General features: G+C 48.4%; 1 protein-coding gene across 1 annotated transcript in view; it reads right to left on the reverse strand.

Annotated features, from left to right (window-relative positions):
- Window positions 1-24,213, reverse strand: part of ZSWIM5 (zinc finger SWIM-type containing 5) — a 97,060-nt gene extending 72,847 nt beyond the window's left edge. The window contains exon 1 of the mRNA XM_077182451.1: window positions 23,534-24,213. Coding sequence (XP_077038566.1) covers window positions 23,534-24,212 — 679 coding nt within the window. The 5' untranslated portion in view covers window position 24,213. The remainder of the gene's footprint in view (window positions 1-23,533) is intronic.
- Window positions 24,214-24,940: the final 727 nt, after the last annotated feature.

The following is a 24,940-nucleotide window of genomic DNA, read 5'->3' on the forward strand; positions in this document are numbered from 1 at the left end:
CATAGCAAAGCTGTTTAGAGAAGGGATGTCTCAGCTAGCTAGTCTGCTATTCTGTTGGCAAGGGTGAAATATCAGCTCTGCTTGGCCTCTTATTAGGTTTGCTGCCCAGGCATCATCTAATTGTCACTCCAGTTTACGAGCTGAAGATCTGCATTAAGATAAGACTGGATGAATTTTTGGACCCAGAATGAAGGAAAACTAATTCCATCACCCTGAAGTGCCCTTCTGCCCACTGGCAATGGCAGATCTAGCGGAACAGGATAGAGCAGAGAGGGTTGTTACGGGTTCAAACAGGCAACTCAACCCCAAATATCAAAAAGCCTGCTCACTTTGAAATAAACACACTTGTTTAAAGTGCCAGATGGACCTCACACGCTGATCTCCTTTCAAAGCAGTAAAGGCTGCTTCGGCACACTGTTTATGTGAGTCTGGGGCCAACACCAGGGTGTATGGTGCTCCCTTCCCACAGCAAGGGGACTTCCTCCCCTACCTAGAAACATCCCTTCCACATTCCAAATCACTCCAGCTGAGGGATCACAAGATTGAGCAGAGATAGTCTTTGAACCCTTGTGGGTTGTACAGACAAAAGTCTTGAAAGATCAACCACCCTGAGCCACCTTAGTCAGGATTGATCTTGTCCTACTCTGGACTAACACAACAAAACCCTCTCTGTCCTAATTACTCATGGAGCCTCCCTCTCCAGTTAGATCACCCCTAAAGTGCCCATCTTCATCCTCAGCAAAGGGAACACAGACAGTCTCCAACCAGGCCTGGAACACAGCATGAGCCCACCATGGACATACCCATGCACCTCGCACCCATTCCCATCACGCTGACAATCTGCTCCAAACTGGCACACTGAGGGGACTCCCCAAACACCCCACAAACCAGTAAGAGGACATGACCTCCCTCCCCTAAGGAAGCACACTGAGCTGTTGGACCAGGTAAGGCCATGGTTTAGAGAAACGACCACTTTCATTGAGTTCGGAAACAGCAAAGCCATTGGAATTCAAATTTAGAAATCAAGCCAATCAGACTACTGCATATCTGTTCTTGCTCTAATTAGACTTCTTTCCTTTAAAAAAAAAAAGCAAACCTCTGACTGTACAGTGCCCTAGCACCCCCACTCCATCCCAAACTTAGCAGGCATTTTTCTATGTTACAAATTCCAAAGGCAGCTAATTAGTCAAGACTCAGCAAACTCAGGTTAAAAAAAGAAGCCGCTCCAACTCCATCAGGGAGGCAGATGGCAACGGCGTGTTTCAGACACTGCAGGCTGCATCAGCACTTTCTCTAGCCCATGGTGTCTGAACAGGGAGGGCTGCAGACTGGAGGCAGCACAGCAGTCCCTCTGCCAAAGGGCCACAAACAGGTGACTCACTGCCATGAAGAATTCTCCCCTGGCCCGCAACACGCAGCCTGGAAAGGCACACCATTGATTTATTAACTTGTAAGAAGTGTTCACCTGCCATGGCTTGACCCTCAAGCAACAGTCCCAGCCTCACACAGACACAAGCAGTATTTAGTGGGGTACCCAAAGCTGGACATTTCACCCTGCTTTTTCTCAGACCTGCTTCCCAATTCATTCGCTGGGATGTAGAAAAAGAGAGGCAACTGCAAATGGTGGGGGGAAGTGAAAACGCACTGTGGGAAAACCTGTGCTGGACACAAGAAGCAGTGAGCCCAGAGCCTATGCAGCAAAGATGACTCTTCAAAGTAATCCCTTATGCCAGCAGGATCCAAGCCAGGTAGGCACAATTTAATTAAAATGACGTCAGCTCACACACAGGAGTCAGAGGTCCCACTGGACATGGTGCCCAGCGGTTCAGATATTGAGCAGAGACAAGCAGAGGTCAAACTTGCTTGGACTCTATCCATTAATACTCCTCGCTTTTCTTTTCTCTTGGTTTTAAGCAGGTCTTCACTTCAGACACCCTTCCTTGTACTCTTCCCAATGCCCTGAGCTCTCACCAAAACCATAAGCCAGCAGGCTACATCGTGAGCAGCATTTTCTGTTTGCAGCATCTCCTGTTCCTCTCAATCCTGTCCCACTCTTTCAGAACCTTGAGGCATGTCTCAGCTGAGAAGGAATGGAAAGGGCACAGCAGCGGGGGATACTTAACACCCATTAGGAATGTCAGCAAAGTCTCTCTTGGACCAGCCATAGGAAAAAAAGGAAAAAAGAAACTACACAGTGAAGGTGGGATGCTGGATTTGCAAGATCACTCAGCCTCTCAGCCTGAGCAGACCACAGACAACAGGAAACTGTTTTTTCAGATGGCCAATTCAGCATTTGCAGGTTCTCCTGCTGCCCACAGACACTGCTACCAAAACCTGTACCATCTGCAGGCTCACTGCTGCCTTAGCTTAGTTATGGACTTGTGGTTGCAGAAAAACATCTGTAAAGAGAACACACATCACATTCCCAAAGCATCTACGCAGAGCGATGAAGAGCAGGTGACCAGTTTCAGCTAGAGCATGACCACAAAAGACCAAGTTCTCCAGAAATACCATGGCCCAGATCCATGGCAGCAAATGTTCTCCCTGCAGTTTTCCAGTTCACTTTGCACTAGAGATGCAAAGAATAGCAACTCAGGGAGTTCAGTGGCTAAGGAAGGCCCCACTGACTTCACTAGGATGCAGGATGCATCACTGACACGTTCACACCCCTGTGTGAGGAGACCCTGACCGTGAGGCTAAGGTACCTTTTGTGCTTCACAGTGCAGGCATGGAGGGCAACTTCCAGCCGAGAAGGCGAGGGCACCCATGCCCAGCACACTTGACTGGGTCCTGACTTGGCAGGAACAGCCTGAGTTCCTTATCTGTAAACTTCAAAAGAGTCCAAAAGATAAGGAGGGAGCAGCTGCCCTGTAAGCACTATTAAATCCTCTTCAAAACATCCGGCTGGTGCTCCCAGACTGATGGATCAATAGCAATCAATTTCTGCTCACCAGCGGGATTTTGCAAGTGCCTGCTGCCCTCTGGAATGGGGCCATTAGCACCTACAGTCTCAAACTAACAGCCAGTAATGAACATTTTACCTATGTTAATAGCTGGGTGATGATAAACAGTGATTTCTCTAGCATTGCTCATTGGGGTGAGCAAACCTTGCCACAGCAAAGGAGAGAAGACAGAGGAATAGGTGGTGCTGGCACTCTGGGAAGTTGGCTATTTAGAGGAACAAGGAAGAAATGGGAACCCAAAGAGGCCAAGAAGAACCAGGAGAAAGACATTTTGGTTACATAAAAGTAAATTACTAACATGGGAGCGTCCAAGACAAAAGGGACTGAACATAATATAGCAACCAAACCCAAGAAGAAATACATCTACCCTATGCTTTAATTTAAAAACCTGAGTATTTCCACTGACACCAGAGAAGCACAGTTCCTGGGAAGCCATATCCTCACATGTCCACTAATTCTGAGTAACAACAGGAGTTTTCCCCAATTGCACCATTTCCCTCCCAAGTGGATACTCTAATGTGTGGCAGAAGGTCTGGGTTCACACCGATGCTGCTAGTCCTTGGAGACCTACCAGGGCCAGGCTTCTCTCCCCTTGTGAAGCCATCCACCTGGTAAGAGTTAAATCCAAGGCTGGTTCCAGCTCCTGCTTTGTGGGTTTAATACGCCCAGAGCTGTCGCAAGGGTGTTAAACTCCCACACTTCCAGTTCAAAGGCAGCTTTGCAGAGCTGAGCAGTCTTAAAATGCGCAGCTTTTCAGAAGTGTGACCTTTTCACAAGGTTTCCAATTCAGTAAAGGTTTGTTTCCTCCCTCTTCAAGCACGTAACTAATGGTAGTCATGAAACACCTCCTCCAACAGCAGCAGGCAGGCGGGCCAGGCTCCCCACCGGCCTTGAAATGTCATGACCGGTTGCCTTTGGTTATTGCGATGGTGCTTCTGCAAAGGCTCAAGGGCACAGAAAGTCACTGCACCACCACCAGGCATCAAGCCCTTGCACACTGGGTCTTGCACACATCTGCACATCTCCTCCACCCTGCTGCTGTCCCCACAGAGGGAGATGCCAGTGCAGACAGGGAGGGCAGCAGAGAGATGGACCTGGATCCACCACATTCCCCTGCACAATGCAGGGTCGGTGCTGCCCCACGTACACCCAACAACCCCCAACCATCCACAGCAGGAGGCATCTTTCAGAAAGCTGTTCAAATCCCTAACTGCCCTCCTCAATAAATCCACACATCTTTTTCCTGCAGATATCAACCTGAGAGACCTCTCCAGCCCTCTCCTCAGTGCCATACTGAGGTCACATCCACAGGTTTCACTGGCCATCTTTCTTCATTCTTCCTTGCCCTAGGGTTTCTCCAGGCAGAACAAGATAAGAGGAGAATTTTTAAGCATTTGCACCAACAAATCCTACAGCACACCAGAGGGGACACCTTCCACTGCATACCAGCCCTCACCCTATGCCCACTGCCCAGCTCATGGGCTCCTGCTCTTGCCCCTCTCCAAGACACTTGCAGCTCACGACAATCCAAGAATAAAAACAGCTGCTGGGCAAACAAAGCAACACTTCATGCTGACAGGATGGACTCCATTGCCACCCAAAGGGACCTCTCCATCCTAAATTCCTACTAACCCACAAGCCCCCAAAGAGCCTTGGCACAAGGTGCTGCTCCTGGCTCCACCTGCACTGCCATTCCTCTCCTTCAACCTTAAAGAAAACTAAACCCCTGCACACACCCTGTCTGTCCTCTTCTTCCTTCTCTGTTCATGCTGCCTGGAAACCTCTTCCCGTGCCCACAGAGAGAGGGAGTTCCTGGGGGCAGCAGACAGTTTTCCCACATCTGGGAAGTGCCTCCACGTGCTACCTAGCTATGCATGAAGCACACAACATTGTACTGCTCTGTCAGACTCCCTTTCACATGTCATTTATTTCCCTGCAAATAAACCAACATTTCATATTTTGCCCCCCTTTTCCCTGTTTACACTACAGGAATGGGGAATGTGCTGTTGTCCCCTCCAAGGGCAGCAATCCAGCTCCCAAAGGCTATCAATCCCACTGAAGGTGGAACTACACACCCCCACCAAAACCAAATCTTTCCCACGGCTTTATTGCTATGTTACAACCAAGAACCTCTCCAGTTTCACCCTTATTCCAGGGTGCCCAAGTTCTCACATCAGCAAGTAACCATACATGGGTTTCTTTGGAGACAGTCTGTAGAAATATCCACACAGTCCCTACAGCTCAGGAGGCTTATGTTATCTTAAAATATCTGGGATTAGTAATCTAAAGGCAGGTCACACACTCTGGAGAGGGTAGTACTACACAGACTGGCTTCAAAACCAGGCCCAGTGAAGTCCAGTGCCATTAAACTGCTGAGAGTCACCAGCACTGACGTGCCAGGTATTTCTGAGCTGACTGGACACACCACTGCTCCCAAAGTTTACAAACTCCTAATCCAAGGCATTGTCAACAATACAGCTGATGTTTGGAAGGAACACATTGTTTTTATGCTGACAAAGTTTCTCCAAATACAAGGCACAACATCACACAGACCAAGTTCAGAGTTTGGGTTACGCGCTTCCCAGAAAAACTTTGGGCCAACCAAGGGGGAACTCCAGCCTTACACCAGACTCCATAAACTTGTCACACAGCTCCGAGGCAAGCTGTGGCTAACCTGCATTTTGGCATTGTCCCTATACAATGCACATTTACCACATGGGTTTGTTTGGATGTGTTTTGCTCACGACTTGCTCTTTGGAGCAACTCCAAATCTGCCTCCCTCTTAAGTTGTGCTACAGTATAGTCATTCAAACTGATTGCAAACATCAGAAGCGAGGGCTGATTTCTTCATGTGCACTAATTCTAGACTAGGTCACCAAAGTATTTTCATAGTTATGTCAGCACTGTCTAGACAAACCATTAAAAACAGGATGCAATGATCATCAGAAATCCAACGTCAAGTTTGTGCCCAGAGATATTGTGGGAGCCACAGGGAGAGAAGAAAGGCCAAACCTGTCCCATTCCCATAGGTTTGCCAGAATTGGCTCAGTTGTCCTGTTTTTGTTTAAGCAAAACTTTACCAGAGATCACCAGAAAAACATATATTTAACTGCAATTTAAAATAAATAAGCTGACATCAACAAGCCTGGACAGCAGCAGGATCATTTGAGGGACTGCCAGTGCAGTCAAAAACCCATCCAAAACTGGCTCCTCTGTACTACTGGATGCCCACACCTCGCTACCAGCACCAAATTCCCACCAAACCACATCAGCATCCTCAGGGCACCAGGCAGAGCACCCTGTGCCACGAGTCCCAGCACGTCCAGCAGGGTTTGGCTGTGGGCACTCACCCTCACTGACCGCCACCAGGCTCCCATGCTGACCACCAAACCCACAGCCTCCGCACCTACGGAGAGCTCCCTGCTAACGCTGTGCATCCCAACGGCTGCTTCCCGCTCCTCGCCACTCCTTGGCAGGAAACTCTTCCAAACTCCAAGAACATGAGCTGTAATCTCAGCAGAAAGGGACGTGCATATAAAAATCACCACTCTGTCAAAACAGAAAAATAATGCAGGAGCTGATCTGCGCACATTAATCCGCTGCAGTCATGAGGAGACAATTTCCCTGGAGAAAGTCATACATTAAAAGAAAAAAGGAGAAAAAAAAGGGAAGAAAAAAAGATTAATGTGACTTTGAAATATCACAAGCACCGTTTATCTTCCTCCTACCACCACAGGTTTCTTGTCTATTTTTCTCTTTTTTTTAATACAAAGAGCCTTAAAATTCCCTGTGAATACAGCCTTTCTGCCTCTGATGTGCAAACATAGGTGCATTACAGTATAGTAAAAATATAAATATAGTACCACTTGTCCTCTCAGTATACAATATTAACATTTTTAATTAATTCAGTTTAAAAAAAAAAACTATTGCTTTTCAGTGGCATAACCTTCTAATTACACTCACAGTAGATTCATGCTCCTCAGAGCTCCTACTTATGCTTGCAATTCAGTCACACACAAAGTTCAGCCCTTGGTACTTGTGTGTCAGCATGGAAGCTGAATGCAAAACTGCTCCCCAATATACATTTAGGCAAAGATAGAAAGCTCAGGCTGTGTCATGGGCATGACCAAAAATTCAAGAACGCATTTCTTTTCTAGGGCAGGACTAAAGGATTTTTCCAGCTAAAAAAAAATAAAAATAAATAAGGTTCAAACCATGTAACACAAAGATGACAGACATGCTTAAAACCGAGGTGAATTGCATGAACTCAGCCTTTGGCAATCCTGAAGCAAATGAGCTCAGCATACCGTTTAGATTCTCATTTTCACTTTACACATATCCCATAGATCATAAATACACATTAATAACTGTAACAGTCAAAGTTTACATTCGGCTGTAACATTTAGGATCAATACTCTTCAAATGACCTTTAGTAGTAATGAGCTGCCATAACACTGTCTTGAGGACATTAAATTTTTATTAGAAATACTTTACTACAAAGGTTCAAATCTCTCTATGCACTTGTGCACCCATACAAATATTCTCCTATTATATTTTTCCTTGACAAAAATAAAAAGCAGGTCTTCGGAGGTTTTTGAAAAAATGTGCAGTGTGGAGGCTTTAAATATTTCACGTTGTCAGATGTGGGGGGTTTCTTTCTTTGTTGTTTTTTAATCAGAACCCATGAGCCAAGGGTTGGAAAATCAACCACTTTTCAAAGTGATAAATAGGAATTGTTCCCACGTGGCTCAAACAGGACAGGACTGAGCTCCTGATTACCATAAGGCCTCAATTCGATGGGGGTGGAGGAGGTGAGAGAAGCTGGTGCTCCACCCGTGGAGGGGTGACCCAGAGCAGACCTGGGTCTGGCCCCACAGATCACCCCCAGGTCCCCAGGGAAGCCATCCAGGGGCTCAGCTCTGCTCCTGCCCCAGCTCACGGGGGTCCCGATGGGGACCTGCCAACAGAACAGATCCATCGCACCCAGCTCTGGCCAACTGAAAAGCAAAAAACTGAAAGGTGAGGAAAAGCAGCTAGTCAAGATCAGCCTCTCTATTTCTTTTTAAAAACAAGTCAAGTTCAAAGTCAGATCATGTCCACGTTTCACTGCCTATTTTAAAAATTACATGTAATTCACAGGCTGGGGGGCTTGTAGCAATTTATTTCTTCACCTGCAGGTCCTGGACTCAAACTAGAGAGAAGTCTGATTTTAGCAGAACAATGAAACCGAGCTGATGGAGGTGAAGTCAAACAAAGGAGACACAGGGGAAAAAAAGAAAAATATTTCCCTGCATTGTTATTAGATGTCACCTCTAAGAGTTGCAAATTAAACACATTCAAGGCAGCACCATCTACTGCAGTTAATGTCCTTTGAAGAACCTGCCTTGGATCAGCAAATCAGCAGGATGCTACAAAGAGCCCAGACCTGGCAGGGAGGGCAGCATGAGAACATTCCCACATTTCATTGTAAATTCCTCAGGTGTCTTGACTTTTAAGAAATATTTCAATCTTTCCTCTCTTGTTCACACTGATCTTAGTCTCTAAAAAACAATTCTGTGATTTCCATACTGCTTCCTAGACAGCAGTGATCACGCTGAAGGGGGCACCCCTATAAAACCACCAGAAAAGGGCAGAAAAGCTGACCAATCGATATTTGCACTCCCTAGCCCCTTGATTTTTAGGAAGCCACTCTGAAACCACAGCATATGTTTCCATGCCTTGAAGCATCCTTCTTTCCGGGGGAGGTACCAGGAGAGCCAGCAGCAAGCCTGCAGCGCACAGCCTGCCCACAGCACTGTCCTCCCCTGCCTCAGCAGAAGGCAAATCACATCCCCCACCCTCCCAAAGCCCTTATGTGGGTCATGGCAGTGGCAGCCCCTCACCACAACCCCCATTTCTCCCTCAGCTCCTGCAGTGGCTCATTAGGGTGGAGAAAGGCTCCAGTGCATCATCTCTGCGGGCTTGTGGAGGGCTGATCCGAGACGGGTAATTCCCACTGCCTAATGACCTGAGACCTGCGAGGCAGAGGGAAATGGGAAAGGGAATCTTCTCGTTTGTTACCCATCCCCACATCCCGATAAAAAGAATGATTACACTTTTAAGTTTGAACAATTCCCTGCAGTTGTAGCCATGTCATATCTAGATTGTCTAATTTACATGCATATTCATAATCCCTGTGTATTTAATTAAATTCTTCAATCCCTGGAGTGTCTTTCCTAAACAATAGTAATTTATCTTGCACAGATAAGGGTGCCCTCGATTTATTCCACTCTGTAGCTAACAGCATTTCCTTCTGATCAAGGCTAGGAAGCAAACTTAAACAGAAGGAATCTTTAAATATATTTAAATTGCAAGATTAGGCTGCTTCTCTTTCTTTCTCTCTCACCCCAAGTTACCCTTTTAAAGAAAAAACACTTTCTCCTGAACTCCAAGGAAAACCTTCCACCCAACCTCCTGAGAGCACTGCATGTTCCAAATACAGTAATGCTGCCCAAAACCCATGAGGCAAAGAGATCCCACAGGATCTACCCAGCAGCAGCTCTTCTGTCCAAAGCGGTCCATGGGACATCCTCCAGATGCATCTTCCATAGCAGGCTACGAATTCCACTGCAACCCACAGCAAACAAGCTACACGTTAAAAAGCTGCAAGCAGGAGGCTGAAGAGCTCTGCTTCTTTCCAGCAAATATCCCTACACTAGGGGTCATTCCTCAATGGATAACCTTGGGCATCTCAGAGAGCCAGACACACACAGCAGACACCCCAAGATGAGGCAACCCTTCAGAGAGCTGCAGCTGCCTCCAGACTGCTAACTCTGTTGAAATATTAGCACTGGGAATTTAACTTGTCCTACAATTAGAGTAGTGCTAAAATATTTAGCAAAGTCAAACCATCTAGAAGATTGTAATAAGAAAGGAAAAAAATAGAGACTGGTGCTACTGCACGTTTTTTTACTACATATTCCTCACACCCTGTTAAATCCACAGCTCTTTGCTTTGTCTCCCAAACCTCTGCCTTCAGATCCAGGATGGCATCAAAGTGGGGTGAAGAAGTGCTGGTCCCTCCAAAAGCCTCTTTAGCCCCACCAGTGCTGCATCACTGCTGCCTCCCAGAGCAGTGCCAGCAGTCCCTGCCAGGGAGGGCCATCCTGACACCCACGGCAGGGATGCTACATCCCAGGAGACTCAGGGATAATCCCAGTGCTTCAGGAGATGTGGGGCCAGGGCTGCTGTCACAAACCATCTCCTTGTGCATCCACACTGCAGCTGAGAGCCAGGGCAGCCCTTTGGCTGGAGAGACTGTTCACACCAGGGAAGAATCCCTCTGCTCCAGCCCTGCTTCTTGATCTCCTCCCCAAGCATCTGCTGCTGACCACTGCCAGACACAGGGGAACCCGGCCGTTCTGTTCCCAACCAAGCCCTCGAAGCCTTTAGAGATGCTGTTACTATTTATGAAAATAGGGTCAGGATCCTGCTGTCACAGCTCCTTCCCGAGCTGCAGCGTCACCCGTGCTGTTGAGGCAGCTCTAGGAAAGCCCTCAGGAATGTGACCACTGGGACTCAATGACAGACAGGCTCCGAGTCCCAGCCACTAACACAGCTCTGGAGTAAAATCAACCTCCTCCCACCCGTGTGTCCCTGTGCCCACCTCCCTGGGCAGCCCAATCTTCCAGTTCCACACACACTGCAGCCACCAGGTCATCCTCTGGGCCACCCCCAGAGCCACCACACCCCTATTTCACTGTGCCACCATACCACAGCCATGGCTGAACAACCACAGCCCCCCACAGCCGTGTCTGGCTGACACCACTGCTCCCACCTTTCCAGTGAGGTGCTCCTCCCCTCACTGAAGAACAGAAGAAGCAATGGATGAGGAGGGCAGCTGTCTCCTTCAGCACTGGAACTGGACTTGGCATGTCCTGAAGAGGAAGGGGCTCATGCAGCCAAGCTGCCCTGCCAGCACCTGGCTCCCAGCAGAGCCCACGGGACAGCGAGGTGCGCTCCCCACCCCCAGTGCAGAGCCTGCCCACAAGACATCCTGCCATTGCCAAATCCTCTTCCCCAGGAATTCATAACTGGATTCAGACATTCCCAGCCTGTTACTTATTTCAATACTTTCAGCTCTCTGGAGTAAAGGGACATCCTGTCTTAAACCTGCTGAGCCTCACGCCAAAACGACATCTGCTTGGAAGGCAGCCCCTGTGGCTGACCCAGGCCTGGAGGGTTGCCTTCCCATCTCAGCAAGATCCCAAACATACCCTTGCACCCACAAAGCACAGCCAGCTCACAGCAGAGCCAGGAGCACAAAAAGTTGCTTAGGCAAACCACAGCTCCCATTCCCACTTCAGAAGCGTTGCAAGATTTTTAGGCCTTGGAAACATTTTCTTCCTACTCAGGGCATTTTTAGGTTAATGGTTCATCAAACCTCAGTCCAGGAAACCTTGGTGTGGCTTACCTCTGTGTGGGTGTGGGAAAGGGTGGGGGAAAAAACCCTCCTGAGCATCAGCCCTTCCCACAGTGTTTGCACCACAGGCTCTGGGCTGAGCTGGGAGCCACCAGAAATAAGGCAAAAACCAGGCAGGCAAGGGAAAAACACCAGCAGTGCCTCCTTCAGATACAGGGAATGTTCATCAATCCCCTTTTAAGTCATCCTTCCACATCCCTCTTTAGGGAATATTGAGAAACTGAGTCATGACTAGAAACAACTACCCATTCATCTTTATCCTGTCTAGTTTTACTAAATTTTTATGATTTTTCAGAGCCTAAGTCACAGAAAATTTTTTATTATAACACGGACAGAAAGAGGAAAATTTCACTCTGCACCCTTTCCCAGCAAGTACAGCAGCAGTTGTAAAACACCTCCAGTTCCCTTCTGCCTCTGAGATACCCCACAGGGAAGGAAGCCCACTGTGAGCCACTGGCAAATAACTTCCAGCTTAAGCAAAGGACAGCACATGGGAACCTTTCAAACCATGGCACTGCAATGAATTTTAGAGACAATGGATGCTTGAGCTGTGTGAGGACTGTGACTCAAAGTGGACAGTGATGCAGATGAAGATACTCGCTCTTTCCATATGCCCTCAACAATATGGTCAGGATGAAATCAGCAGCCTCATAAACCACTGAAGATACTCCTCAATCTCAAAAAAGCTGGCTGCTATCGAGCACTCCTGAGGAGGGTTAGCCAAAGAACCTGAATGTTATGTAGTGGGATGGGTCCCTTGAAGCTAAAGCAGACTGAATCAAACTCGAGAGAAGTAGGAGATGAAGAGAGCTCCACAAAGGGGAAGCAATGTGCCCTTCCATGTCATCCAGGGGTTCAGGGAAAGAACAGGACTAAGCTCCACTCTGCCCCATTTCAGAGGGCATAGCTTAAAAGTACTCTAAAAACCCCACTGCTCGTTCTTGGTCATCCTCACAAGCACTTGCTGTGCGCCTGTTGTGGGTGAGTAATATTTTCCACAGAGGTGGCAAGTGAGCAGAAGCAGCACACTAGAAGCTACCCAAGTTCACCATCATGCTTTGTCATACACTGGTTTGCAGTTCCTTTCCACCAAAACTTGCCTTTTGAGGTCTGACCTTATCATGAGCCAAAGGGACAGAAGAGCACACTTCATTGTCCCACTCATCATCTTTCCTAGAAGGTATCTGCTTAAAACAGGCACTTCTTCCCTCACCCCTTCTCCAGTCTCCAGAAGTCATCTCCTAATGCAACATGAAGCCAATCAAGGTGAAGCAACAGGGCAGAAGCCTCAAAAGGAGGTGACTGGGGACAACACAGGGACTGGAGCCTTCTGAGTGTGCTAAAAACATCTGTCAGTGATGCCAGCTAACCTCAAATACAACCTAGTGAGACCCTCAGCTTCTCAGTCCAAGTCTTTAGAGAGCTCAGGTGACCTCAACAACTTCCCAACACACCATGACAACATTTCCAAGTGGAATTTACAGCCTGATTTTTCTACTTTCAGGCCAGATGCTCCTTGTTTTAGCAAGTACCTCAAATATGGCAAGTCCACATCTTACAGATGAAATAAGGCAGGCTTAAAAGAGGGGAGGCTCAATACAGAAGAGATACTTCCCAACAGGAAAAAAAAAAAGAAGTAACTTTTGCCTCAAACGTACCAGACACAAGGGACAAATTAAAAAAGAAAACCATAAAATGCTTGCCCAGCTCCTTTTTTTAATCCTTACATTTTAATCCTTACATCTGCTGCTTTACAGTAAAGTTCCATCTACTGTGTATAATTAGATATATGTTCCATGATTCTATTCTATACAGATTTGAGACTTATCCATACATTTTTTAACCCCAAAGAAGTTTTAATTGGACCAAAAGCTGCCGTTAGAGCACTGCCTCGCTCAAAGTTCTAAGAGGTACTGGATGAAAGTTTCAGCCCATGGTCTAAAGACTTGTGCAAGGCAAGAGGAACACACCAGCTTATTGCTGCTCACCTTAAGCTCCTGGAACATTTAAAGGCTACACAGCATCCCCTGACTATTCTCCAGATCCCACATTCAGGATCACACTGAACTCAGGGCAAAGGTTCCCCTGAACAGCCCTGTGCTCATCCTGGCCCAACTGCAAAACACAAACCAGCCTTTTTGTTGTTTGCTAGGAAAAGATGAAGCTTGGTTGGGTTTTCTTCATCATTTAAAGGGTTGTTTCCTTGGAGCTGGGAAACCAGACAGATAGAAGGTCACCAATTCCAGTGTCAAAAATCCAGCAGGCCAAAGAGATACTGGTACTGACCTTAAGAAACTCCAAGAGCAGCAGGTCCAGGAGATGAACATGACCAAGATACCCAACAGCAAGACAACGCCATGAGTGGGAGAAAGGGGTAGAGAGACCAGGCAATGGGGATGCTCTCAATTCGTGATCATTGCCCCATGCTAATTGCTTTGGCATAAAGGACATCTCAATCTCATGCCCCCCACTTTGTAATTAAGCACATAAAATGTGCACAAGGATGGAAGGAAACTGTCTCCATTTACAAGGGAAGGACTAACCACCCCATGCTTTACTGGGGCAGAGAAAACAGCATTGCTACTGCAAAACACCCAAATGTACATCCCATTCCACTTATGACCAATGCTGTGGGCACTCCTAGGAGAAGCTGATCTGCCAGCATCTCCACCAACCATGAGGAAAATCAAGGAGATAAGCAATGCTAGACATCCACCAGCCGAGCTAAGAGGATGAAGCATTTCTCTGGAAACAATCGGGTTCTCTAATAACAGGGCTGCAGCAGCGGCGTGAAAGGGAGGGAGGAGGAGCAGGCGGGGAGAAAGGGACTAGCTGGATATTTATCCCATCCTCATCTTTGTGTTATCAGTACCCCGGTATCAGCATTGTTCAAAATGGCTGCTTAGATGGTTGCCAGCAGCAACAACAGAATCGGTCCATCTGCTGGCATTCTCCTTAATCTATCTCAAACACTCGTCTTCTTTTTAAATGCACACAGGGGAAAGAAGGAGAAAAAAAAGTCTGCCTTGTACAAAGAAACAGAATCCTCCTATAACAGAGCCTTTTAACTAGATTTTATGCCACCCCTGTTTCCAGGACACACAGACAAAAGTTAATTTTCCGATAAAAGAACCAGTGTAAGGTGCTTTTTTGTTATGAGATCAGAAAGCAAATGGAATTTGAATTGTCTGCAGTGGCATGTATCTGACAAAGATTAATTTAAACAGATATTGTCTCTGAAACCAAAGTCCATTGAGCGGCTTCACAGCCTATCAACCATGCGAAAGCATCTCCTTAGCAGCACTGCTGACTCCACCACTTTCTTTAAAAATGGCTTAACCTATTTCTTGTAAGATAAAAGGTCATATATAGTTCTATTTTACAAACCCATAATAGCCAAAGCCACACCAAGCGAGGACAATCGGGAGAAAATAATAACGGGGGGGGGGGGGGATTTCCTCCCCCTTCACAGACAGATGCTTGACACTTGCTGGGCATTTTTCAAAGCACGCCGATAGTGAGCGGCTGCAGCAGCGCTGAAATGTTTCGACACCCTCAGAAAAGAATAAAAACCACAGGGCCTCTGCAGGTCACTGGTGCAGGATGCAGGAGCTCACCCCAGGGTGGAGATGCTGCAGCAGGACAGCCCACCACCCTTGCTGGGATATAAAGCCACAAGGCTGCAAGGACAAGAACAGGAGCTCCAGCTCCCTTGGTCACTGGGCCAAGCAGGCAGAGGCAGGCAGGAGGAAAGACCTGCTGCTCCCTGGGTGCTCACTCACCCCCCAGCTCCTCTCTGAACACTGGGGTATTATTTCTCCTTTTAATCACAAGAAACAGATCTGTGCATGCCATCAGCGGGCTGTGCGGATGGGGACAGCTGCTCAGACTTCAATGGGACACACACACACACACATAGAGGGGGAAAAAGCTGCAGAAATCCAAATCCTGCAATTTCTTCCCTTTTTATTTCCAGTTTATACGGAGCACCACAGGGAAAACGCTACCAGACAGTTTCAGAGCATTTGATATAGCAACGATCCAGCTTTGGGAAAAGAACGAAGGAGAAGCAAAATAAAAGATGACAGCCAAAAGCACTTTTAATATAGTTTCAGTACTTTCAAGAGAAAGCTTCTGTACACAGAGCAGCCAATGAACTGTTACCAAAATAAACACAACTGGCTTTAAAAAAAATTTTAAAATGTCTTTCTGATGATAAAGAAAATCAAAAGAGATGAGAATTAGTGAGTGAGACAGAAAATGCATTTCTTTTTCATCCTCCAGACACACTTCTTTTAATTTGGCACCCAAAGCCATTGTAGTTCATTAATGGAAATTTTATTTATCTCAGGAACTATTTGTTGCTTTACCACTCCTTTGACAGAGTACTCATTTTCATCAAGGCAACCACACAAGGCACAGCACGAAATACCTCCTGCCACCCCAGCCTTTAAACACCACACAGCACCAGTAACAAGGAACGCCTGTGACTGGTGTCCCAAAGCAGTCACCAACATGCTGGTATCAGTCAAAGGACAGAGGCCAGGGCTACTGGTCAGCACCCAGACCAGGGGCACAGCCTGCCCTGACCTTGCCAAGGTCCCAGACACCAAGCCTCTGGCGTTCCCACGGGGAATCCCCCCGCTCCAGCAGCTGCGGGGACACTGGCACCGTCTCCAGGTGCAAGGACAGCAGCCAGGCAGATACCACGCTGCATCCTGCTGAGCAAAGCTCAATAATGATTAGCGGCCCCGGTCAAACGAGCTGGGTGGTGAAGGTGCAGGCAGCTCATTACGGGCATCAGCAACAAGCAGGGCATGGCAAGGGGGACACAGACCCCCCTGCCCCATTTTAACCCGGGGCGACAGCAGCAGGACATTTGCAGACAACAAGCTGGACCAATATATCCGCATGCAGCCCTTCCAAGCTGGCATCCCAGCAGATCTGCTTCCTAAGCACATTCATGCCTTTGTTTTTAATGAGAAAAAAAAAAAAAGAGAAGAAAAATCCCTGGCAACACGCACCTACAATGCGACAAGTAAAAGCCCAGGGTTTTATTAATTTGTGCATTACTTTAAATGCACCATTTTACAAGGGCTAACCCCAATCCTGCACAAAATCCTAAGCCGTAAGCTTGAAACAAAAAAGCAAATGCTCTTAAAAAGCAGCACTAGAAAATCCATTTTGAGAGAAATGTGGTGGTTGTTGCACAGGTGAATCCTCAGCATTTAATAAAACACACCCACCATACCAACCAAGTGGAATCTATTCATATTTAAACATCAGGATTAAAAGAACAGAAAAAAGCCTTTGAAAAATTGCATTTTATTTCTGGGACATTTTATTTTAAAACCATGAAGAAGCTTTCCTACCCACATCCCCCAAGAAGCGGTTTTGAAGGACCTGTCTCTCTGTGAGATGTTATCAGGACCTTTCCTAACTCCTGGAGCAAAAGCACAAAAGAACTTGGGGGTCAAGCCCATATATCAAACCCTTGTGAATACAGGTGAAAAATGAAATGGGCTCAGCACTTCTCTCCTGAGTGTGGAGGACAACATCTCCAGGGCCTGGGCAGCTCTGGGTGCAGACAGGGAGAGCTCCCCACTGCCATCCCACATCCTGGCTCCAGATGCTAGATTTGTCCTACTGCACTTATTAGCATAGCCAAGGTTTGGTGTCTTTCAGTTTTTGTTTTCACTGGAAAACAGATCAATTTCTATTGATGCTGATGCCAGAGAAAGCGAAAGCTCAGCAGAGGCAGGAACCAGTTACCCAGAGAAGTCACTTTCCTCCCCTCCTCTCATCCCCAGAAGACCAGGACTATGACAATGCCATGACACAACCTGTTCAAGACAGCATCAAAGATACAGTAGGACATACTACAAGTTCATTTTTAACACCTTCAAGATATTCCACATCTCCACCTACCTGCAAAATAAAGTCACTGGCACCAGCCACAGCTGGAGAGATTGACAGAGAAGCAGGTTCAACCATCACCTGAGTCCTGCTGAGCAAAGCCAGGAGGCCATCCCAGTACCCACCTGTCCAGGTGTCTTCCACTGCCCCACCAGCAGAAACAAGCTCTGAAAAGCAAAGGATCCTTCCTCACCACCTCACCCAGGATGCTACACACAAGTTTGGCTCCTCAGAGAATGGCAGAAGAACAAAGTCAAAGCCTCACACCCCTGGGAGAAACAGCACAACCCCCCCAGCCCCAGAAGAACCTTCACTCACTTCACGCACAAAGTAGCACCATGCAGCAACAAGCCTTGGCCTCACACTGAGAATCCCCAAGCCTGGCCACCTTGAGAGGGTGAAGAGATGCTTCTGCTCCCCTAAAAAACCATGCCCAGCTCCTCACCCACATGAGCTACTCCCAGCCTCAAGAGCAGCAGGAGAAAACCAACATCACTACTAAACACAAAGCTGTCCGTGTCACCTAAATGAAAAACCCCTGAAAAACAACTGCAAGCACAAGTTGGCCATGCTGTTCATCTGAGCTAACCCCAGAGGGGAGCAGGTCTCTCACTGGGAAAGGAGAGCAGGACATAACCTCAGAACCACCAAGGACTCCATCTCCCCCAGGAACCAGGTCCTCCTCCAGGGCAAGGTTCCAGTATATGCCAAAGAAATACATAAGCCCTCAAACTCTTCCATCCTAATACTACCAAGATTATTTTTTAAAAACTTTTTTCTTTTCAAAGAAAATTAAAAGCTGACACAACACAAGACAATTCACAGCTGAATGTGACTTTACAGAGCTATCAGACAGACAAGCTCATTTAAGTTTTCCAAAAGTCCTATCTGAGGTTTGAGGGACTAATCATAAAACATCTAACATCAAAGCGAGCGTCAAATAACAGCAAAGCACATTCCCTCACACAAAGCTTCAAAAACAAAGCAAGCAGGCACATGTGGTTTATGTTATTGCAGTTTTAGCACTGTTAAATATTTCCTAAAATATTCTCCCTAGATGTGAGCAAAATGAAAATCTGCTGTGAATGACACGCAACTTGGAAGCTCAAGACTAAGCTTTATAAAGCACAGGTGAGCTGAGAACAAACTCCTACTGCCAGCTCAGAAGTCAGAAACTAGGACTCATACCCTGAAAAATGTTTCAAACCTATTTATTCTTAAAGCCAACACTAAATATTTTATTTCTTGTGCTTTATTTTTCTGGCCTCTAAGTTAGTATCATTTAATTAACCACCTAGTTCAAAAGACATCCCAGCCTCAGAGGATCTGTTTATACTCTTTGAAAAGGACTCAAAAGCCAATAAATAAATCTGCTTAAAATAAAAGGTTAAAATTCCAGCTGTCATCCCAGCTCTCCCTGCACTACCAGCAAGAAACTCTGGTGGTTTTCATCATCTTCTTTTTCAGTTTCTATAATACAGTCCAGAACAGGCTCAAGAAACATCTCACCTATGAGGGAGCAGCAATAAACAGATCGTAAGTTCTAACGCCTAATAATACTTTGTTTTAATTATATATGTTAAGAAAAAAATAATTAGAAACCTAAAGAGCTTAATGTATATTTAAAATGTACAAGAGTTTCCATCATGATAGGGCTAATGAACTTCTGCCAGCTCCTTTTATGTGGTTTAAAGTATTTTAATACATAGGGTAGGATCGAGTAATCTACCCATAAAGAAAAACAAAGTAAAAATTAATTAGCAAATTGGATACATGTTGTACAACAAGCATCCCACACAAAAACTAAAAGGATACAGAAAAATTAAACTCCCTCAGCAGCACTCAGACACAGGACACCAGGATTTAACCTGAAAAAACCTTTCACAACCCATGGCGTTCCTTCCAAACCTGCTCCTGCCGGATACAGCTTTAAACCCAGACCCAGGAGGAGACCAATCTTTACACAAAACAAAAGCAACCACAATTCGCCCTAGAGAGCCCCATCAAAGTGTTTTCCCCAAAATAAACAGCTCTATAAAGCAACACACCACTGGATATAAATTTATACTCTGCTCCATACCACGTCACAGGGGCAGGAAACCAAACGCTTGCCTAAAAGTGAGCATTTCTAGGGGAAAAGAAAAAAAGAAGCTTAAAACCTAAAAATAGTTTGGAAAAAAAAAGCCAGAAGTGGTTTCAACCACATTGGAAATCATCAGTATTTTTACCTCTGAAGCTAAATTTCAACAGGCATCATTACAAACATAGACAAATACAAGCTGAAAACTGAAGTGTAATAAAAAGCTTCCAAATCTGAACTCCTCCAATTAAAATGCATTTACAGCTATCACTTACAGGTATCAGGTCTTGCTTAACCTCTGCCCAGTCAGAAGGCTGTTGAAGCAAGGTTAAAAAAACCCCAGCACCTACATGACCAGCATAGATACCAGACAAGGAAACATGGGAAGGTACTCATGACTGACCTGCAAAGCATCAGATAAAATATCCAGAATTAATTGCAGGTTTGAAAGAAACAGGCTCCCTCCAAGTGTTTACAAAGCCAGAGCATTTTAAAGCCCTGCTTCATTGTTATTCTAACAGCAAAAGTAAATTCTGCCTATGTACTTATGGCTGGACCGCATACCTTCCCATCGGGGCACAAAGGCTTATCTGTGGCTAAGGAGCACATACCGTGTAGGTTCCTAAGCGGCTGGTTACAATCCAAAGAACAACACAAAGCTCGATGCTTCCTCTCCTAAGTCATTGTAAAACCAATGAGAAGGCAGAATTCCCCCCTAAAACTACCCGGGACACTTGCCCACCCATCAGCATCCGAGACCACTCAAGGGCAAACCATATTATACCATACTGGGGAGCACAGGAGAGAAACATGAATTTGTTCTGCCAGATCACAGCTTACTGTCAAAATCCACCAAAGGTCTTTTCTCTCTCCAAAAACCCAAGAGATAAAAGTGTAAAAACTTTTGTTCATAAATATTTATGCAAGTGAACTTGTTAAAAATTAACCGCTGTCGTTAAAGGTTTTGTATCCTTTAGGATTCCCAGCATGCAGTGCAGTTGCATGCTTTATATTAAGCCTGGCATTTCTGCATTCCTTTCCTGCATGCTTTTGTCATTTGTCTAAAAATTAAAAGAAAAAAAACCCACACACCACACACACACAAAGACGGGATCTGTACACATAATAATAAAGCAGTTTTTAAGAAGACAAAGATGCCTGTGTTCAACATCCAAGATCTTTCTTTGAGCAGGGGAAAAAAAAAATCAATTTAATGACTCCAGTGAGATCAGGGTTTAAGCCTCGTTTAAGTTTTACTAAGCATGAAGGAATTATTGGTTGATAATGTGGCATATATATTTTTTTCAGACCTGCCAGCTTTATAAGCACGAAGGAGCCTGAGCCTGAAGCACTTTGTGCCCATAAGCACAACCCTCACCCCTCCACACTATCCTCCATTACCAGAAGGTCATTCCTCCTGGATTTTGTCTGTCAATTTTTCAAAAGGATTTTTCCAACCACACAGAGAAGGAATTTCACATCTGTACTGTCCCTATTTTTTTCACAGGTCTGAGTCAGAAACACAACTGTATAAACATCTGAACTTTATTAACAGAAAATCTCAACTGTGCAAACCTCAGGTCATGGCACCGGGAGCCAGTGGTGTCCGTTAAAGGGATCCTTAGAGGGGAACAGTAGTTTTGATTTACTGCTGGAGAGCATCAAGGAAGCCAGGGTTGGAGTTTTTATTTTTTCCCAAGACATAATGGTTCCCAAGTTCCTATCTTAATTGCAAACACACACAGCCACAAAGTGTTTGTGTCTCTGGTGGCTGGAGCTCTTCCACCTCACCTTACAGAGGCATCCACAGGATGGATGTGGAAAGTTGGCGGAGGACATCTCAGCCTTGCCTCCCGTCTATAAACACACAGCCCTTCACAGCCTTTTGTTTGATGTAAATTTTCCTCCTCCAGCTCAGGGCTGCAAGGCTGTGACGTGGCTGCTCCTGGGACAAAAACAGAGGTGTCTGACCCCACGTCACCCACCCACTGCCATGTGAAGAAGAGCCACACTACAGCCAAGACCCAAACCTTCCCCCCGCCAGCTCTAAAGGCAAATTCCCATGGCGAGCATCCCACACGCCCCTTTTGGGCTGTGGAAACAGGAGATAAATCACCCACCGACTTTGCGGCGAGCGCTTCCAGAACGTGCTGCTTCATCTAAAAAGCTGACGGCTCCGAGGACAATGAGCACGAGCTCTGGTTTCAAAGCCGGGGAGATGGTTTAGACTTGTCAGGGGGGACATGAAACACCAGAGCCAGGACCATCCTCTCTGTTCTCTGGCTCACCCAGAGCAGCAGCAGGAAGCGCAGGGAGACGGGGCAGATGGGATGCTGGATACCAGCACTGGACATGGTTTTGGGATGGGACTGCTCTGCTTCGTGTCCTGCATGCATCTGACCCCAGTGCTCACCCACATCCTTCACAGAATTGGATAAAGGCTCATCAAAGCTATGTTCCAAAGACAAATAAATTTAAAAACTGATTTTAAAAGAAAATTCCTTTGTACTGAACCAGTCCTGGGTTTAGACAACCGTCACCTCTGTCTCCCACTCCCACACCAGCTCACTGCATCCACACCTTGGTGGGCAGGTCATTAAAACATCACCCTCAGCAAGCTATTATCTTCCCTCCCCCCTAATTTTAAAGTTCCTGAAGAGCTACTCCTCTCCTTCTAAAAAATAATTTGGTTTTGAGTTTCACAGTATTTTAAACAGAATAATTAATCATCTTAACGCAGCCCTTACAAAATATTAATTCACGCCAAAAAAAAGGCTGTAATCATATCCTCAGAGAAAAACCTTTTGTGCTTCAGGAATTTTCACTGCATGTCCTCAGAGGTGGGAGGAGAATTCTTCTGCTGCCTCCTATTCTCACATCTCAAATGGGAAATGTTTTGATAATGCTCTTCTGAATGCAAACTGTACCAAATGGGATTTTTATTATTTTTTTAAGCAGCTTTTTTTTCCCCAAAAGGAAGAACGGCTCTTTAAATAAACAGAGCGAACTACCCATTCCTTACAACAAAAACCACCCTCCCTTCACTCATTCACGCCATACCCTGGCACAAAATGAATTTACATTTCGCATTTGCAAAACAAATTCTCGCCTAATGTCATTTTAATGGGAACGCGCATTTCAATCCCTTCCAATAACAACGAGGAGCGGCTTATTCTATGTAAAACACCCCAATTTGTTTCTCTTTAAATATATGCGGATTTCAGATGGGGACAGGAGCTAGAAGGACAGGGGAAGAGGAACATTTCCTCTCCGGCAATCCCCCTCCGCCAGCGCACACAAAAGCCACCTGCCCATGGAGAGAAAACACGATGCCATTATTCCCATCGTCATTCCCACGGCCCCTTCGACACCGAACGAGCGTGAGAAGGCCGTGCGCATCCGTCCCCGACACGCGCATCACGCCAGGTCACCGGTGCTACCCGCGGGTCCACCCAACTTGTCACCCCCGCCGCTCCCTTCGCTCCCCCCGAGCCGGCCCCGCTGGACGTGCCCTGCAGGGGCTGCGAAGAGGAAAGCGGGGGCTGATGCCACCCCTAGAGATGTTCCAAGCAGGGAAAGCCCCTGATGGAGAGGACAAAGAAGAACGCTCGGAGCTGTTGGAGAGATGCATTATGTTTGTAAGCCCATCTCCCGGTGGAAAGGACAGGACCCCCGTGGGAGCGCGGGTGGGGGTGCTCAGGCGTGAGAGGGACAGCGGCTGAGGGGTCGGGGAGGGCAGCAGGGCTGCGTGCCCTCCATACAACCCCCCGACGGGCACTTCGCGGGGGGAAGGGGGGGCGAAGAGGGGTGGTCTTTATTTTCCCCCTCGGACTGGACGGACGGCGTCCAAGCTGCGGGCAGCTGCCAGTGACCGCCGGGCAGACGCACCCCAGGAGGCGGGGGGAGGTCACCCTCGCCCTCCCACCCCCTCAAACCCCAAGCCGGCATCTTCCCGAAGGAGCGCACGGCAGTCCCTGCCCCCGGGGCAGGATTTTCCTGTCAAACCACAACCGCGCCAGACAAAAGGCTTAAGTGCAGGAGGGGATGGGGAGGAGGGGACGAGGACGGGGACGGACACAGACGAGCCCCCGGGGGCCCCGTCCCGGCACTCACCGACTTGCAGCACGTTGTCCACCGCGCCGGTCTCCAGCAGGCGGATGCCGCGGCGGAAGGGCAGCCCCTCGCCCTGCGGCGCGGCGGGGGCGGCGGGCGGCGGGGGCCCGGCGGCGGGGCTCTCCTCGCCGGCCGGGGCGGGGGCGGCGGCGGCCGAGGGTCCCCCCGCGGCGGCGCTGGCGGGGGAGGCGGCGGCGGCGGCGCGGCCGGGCTGGAAGCTGGAGTACATGCAGATCTGCCGCTCGCTGCGGGGGAAGCTCCAGTAGACGATGCGGCGCTGGACGGGCTCGGGGATGCGCTGGAAGCGGCCCTCCACCCGCTCGAAGGCCCAGCTCCCCGCCACCCGCTTGGCCGCCGCGTCCAGCAGCGACTCGGGCTGCAGCAGGCTGCCGGTCCCGCCGCCCCCGCCGGCGCCCCCCTGCCCCGCCGCCGCCGCCGCCGGCCCCGCGGCCCCCGCCGGTCCCGCCGCCGCCGCGGGGCAGCAGCCGGGCAGCGCCGGAGGGGCCCCGCTGGCCCCCGCGCCCGGCCCCGCCGAGCCGGCCCCCGCGGCTCCGGGACGGGGGTGCACGGCCCCGGTGCCCCCCGCCGGGCAGGCCCGGGAGCACAAGCGCTTGGGGCCCGGGGCGCCGGCGGGCAGCGGCGGGCGGAGCAGCTCCTCTCCCTCTCCTCCCTCCGCCATGGCTGCGACCGACTGAGCCGGGCGAGGGGAGGAGAGACGCCGAGGAGGAGGAGGAGAGGGCGGGGACCGGGGGGGGTGGTCCCGCCGGCCTGGAGCCGGCCCCGCCGGGGCGGGACGCTCCGCAGCCCCCCGCCCGCCCTCGCCGCCCGTCGGGGCACCGCCGCCTGTGGCACCTGCCCGGCTGCCGTATGGGTGGTGAGGGCACGGCCCTGGGCACAGCCCGCTGTCCTCCTGGCCGTGTCCCCAGGCGGGAGGGGGACACGCAAGGGACGCGGAGAGGAAGGACCCGCGGCTGAGGGTCCCCACGGCGCTGGTGGGTGAGGGGCTGGCGCAGCCATCCGAGCGCCAGGAGCCTGCGCTGAGCCAGCGGGACAAAGGGGCACGGCGGCGCTCCATGGAGGTGGCAGCGCTCCCGCGGGGTGTCGGCGGGATCGGCACTGCTCCTGCTGCGTGCCCGGTTCAGGCGCCCAGTCTGACCCACATATCAACACCCAGCCTCACCCGTAATTCACCTACGGCTTTACATCGAGTAGCAGAGCAGACAACAGTGCCCTGCCCTTCCATGGACATCAGGGTTTGCTTTTTATTTTAAAGCCCTGTAGTGAAGATGCTTGTCCCACGCATCATAGCAGGGTCCTCGAGCACAGGAACCACCAGGTCCTTTAGTACACACGGCCTTTGGGGGAGGAGATGAAAAACAGGTACTACTGGCTTCCAGGAGCTCTCTT

The sequence above is a fragment of the Agelaius phoeniceus genome, chromosome 8, assembly GCF_051311805.1.
Source record: "Agelaius phoeniceus isolate bAgePho1 chromosome 8, bAgePho1.hap1, whole genome shotgun sequence".
In the NCBI taxonomy this organism is placed as follows: domain Eukaryota; kingdom Metazoa; phylum Chordata; class Aves; order Passeriformes; family Icteridae; genus Agelaius; species Agelaius phoeniceus.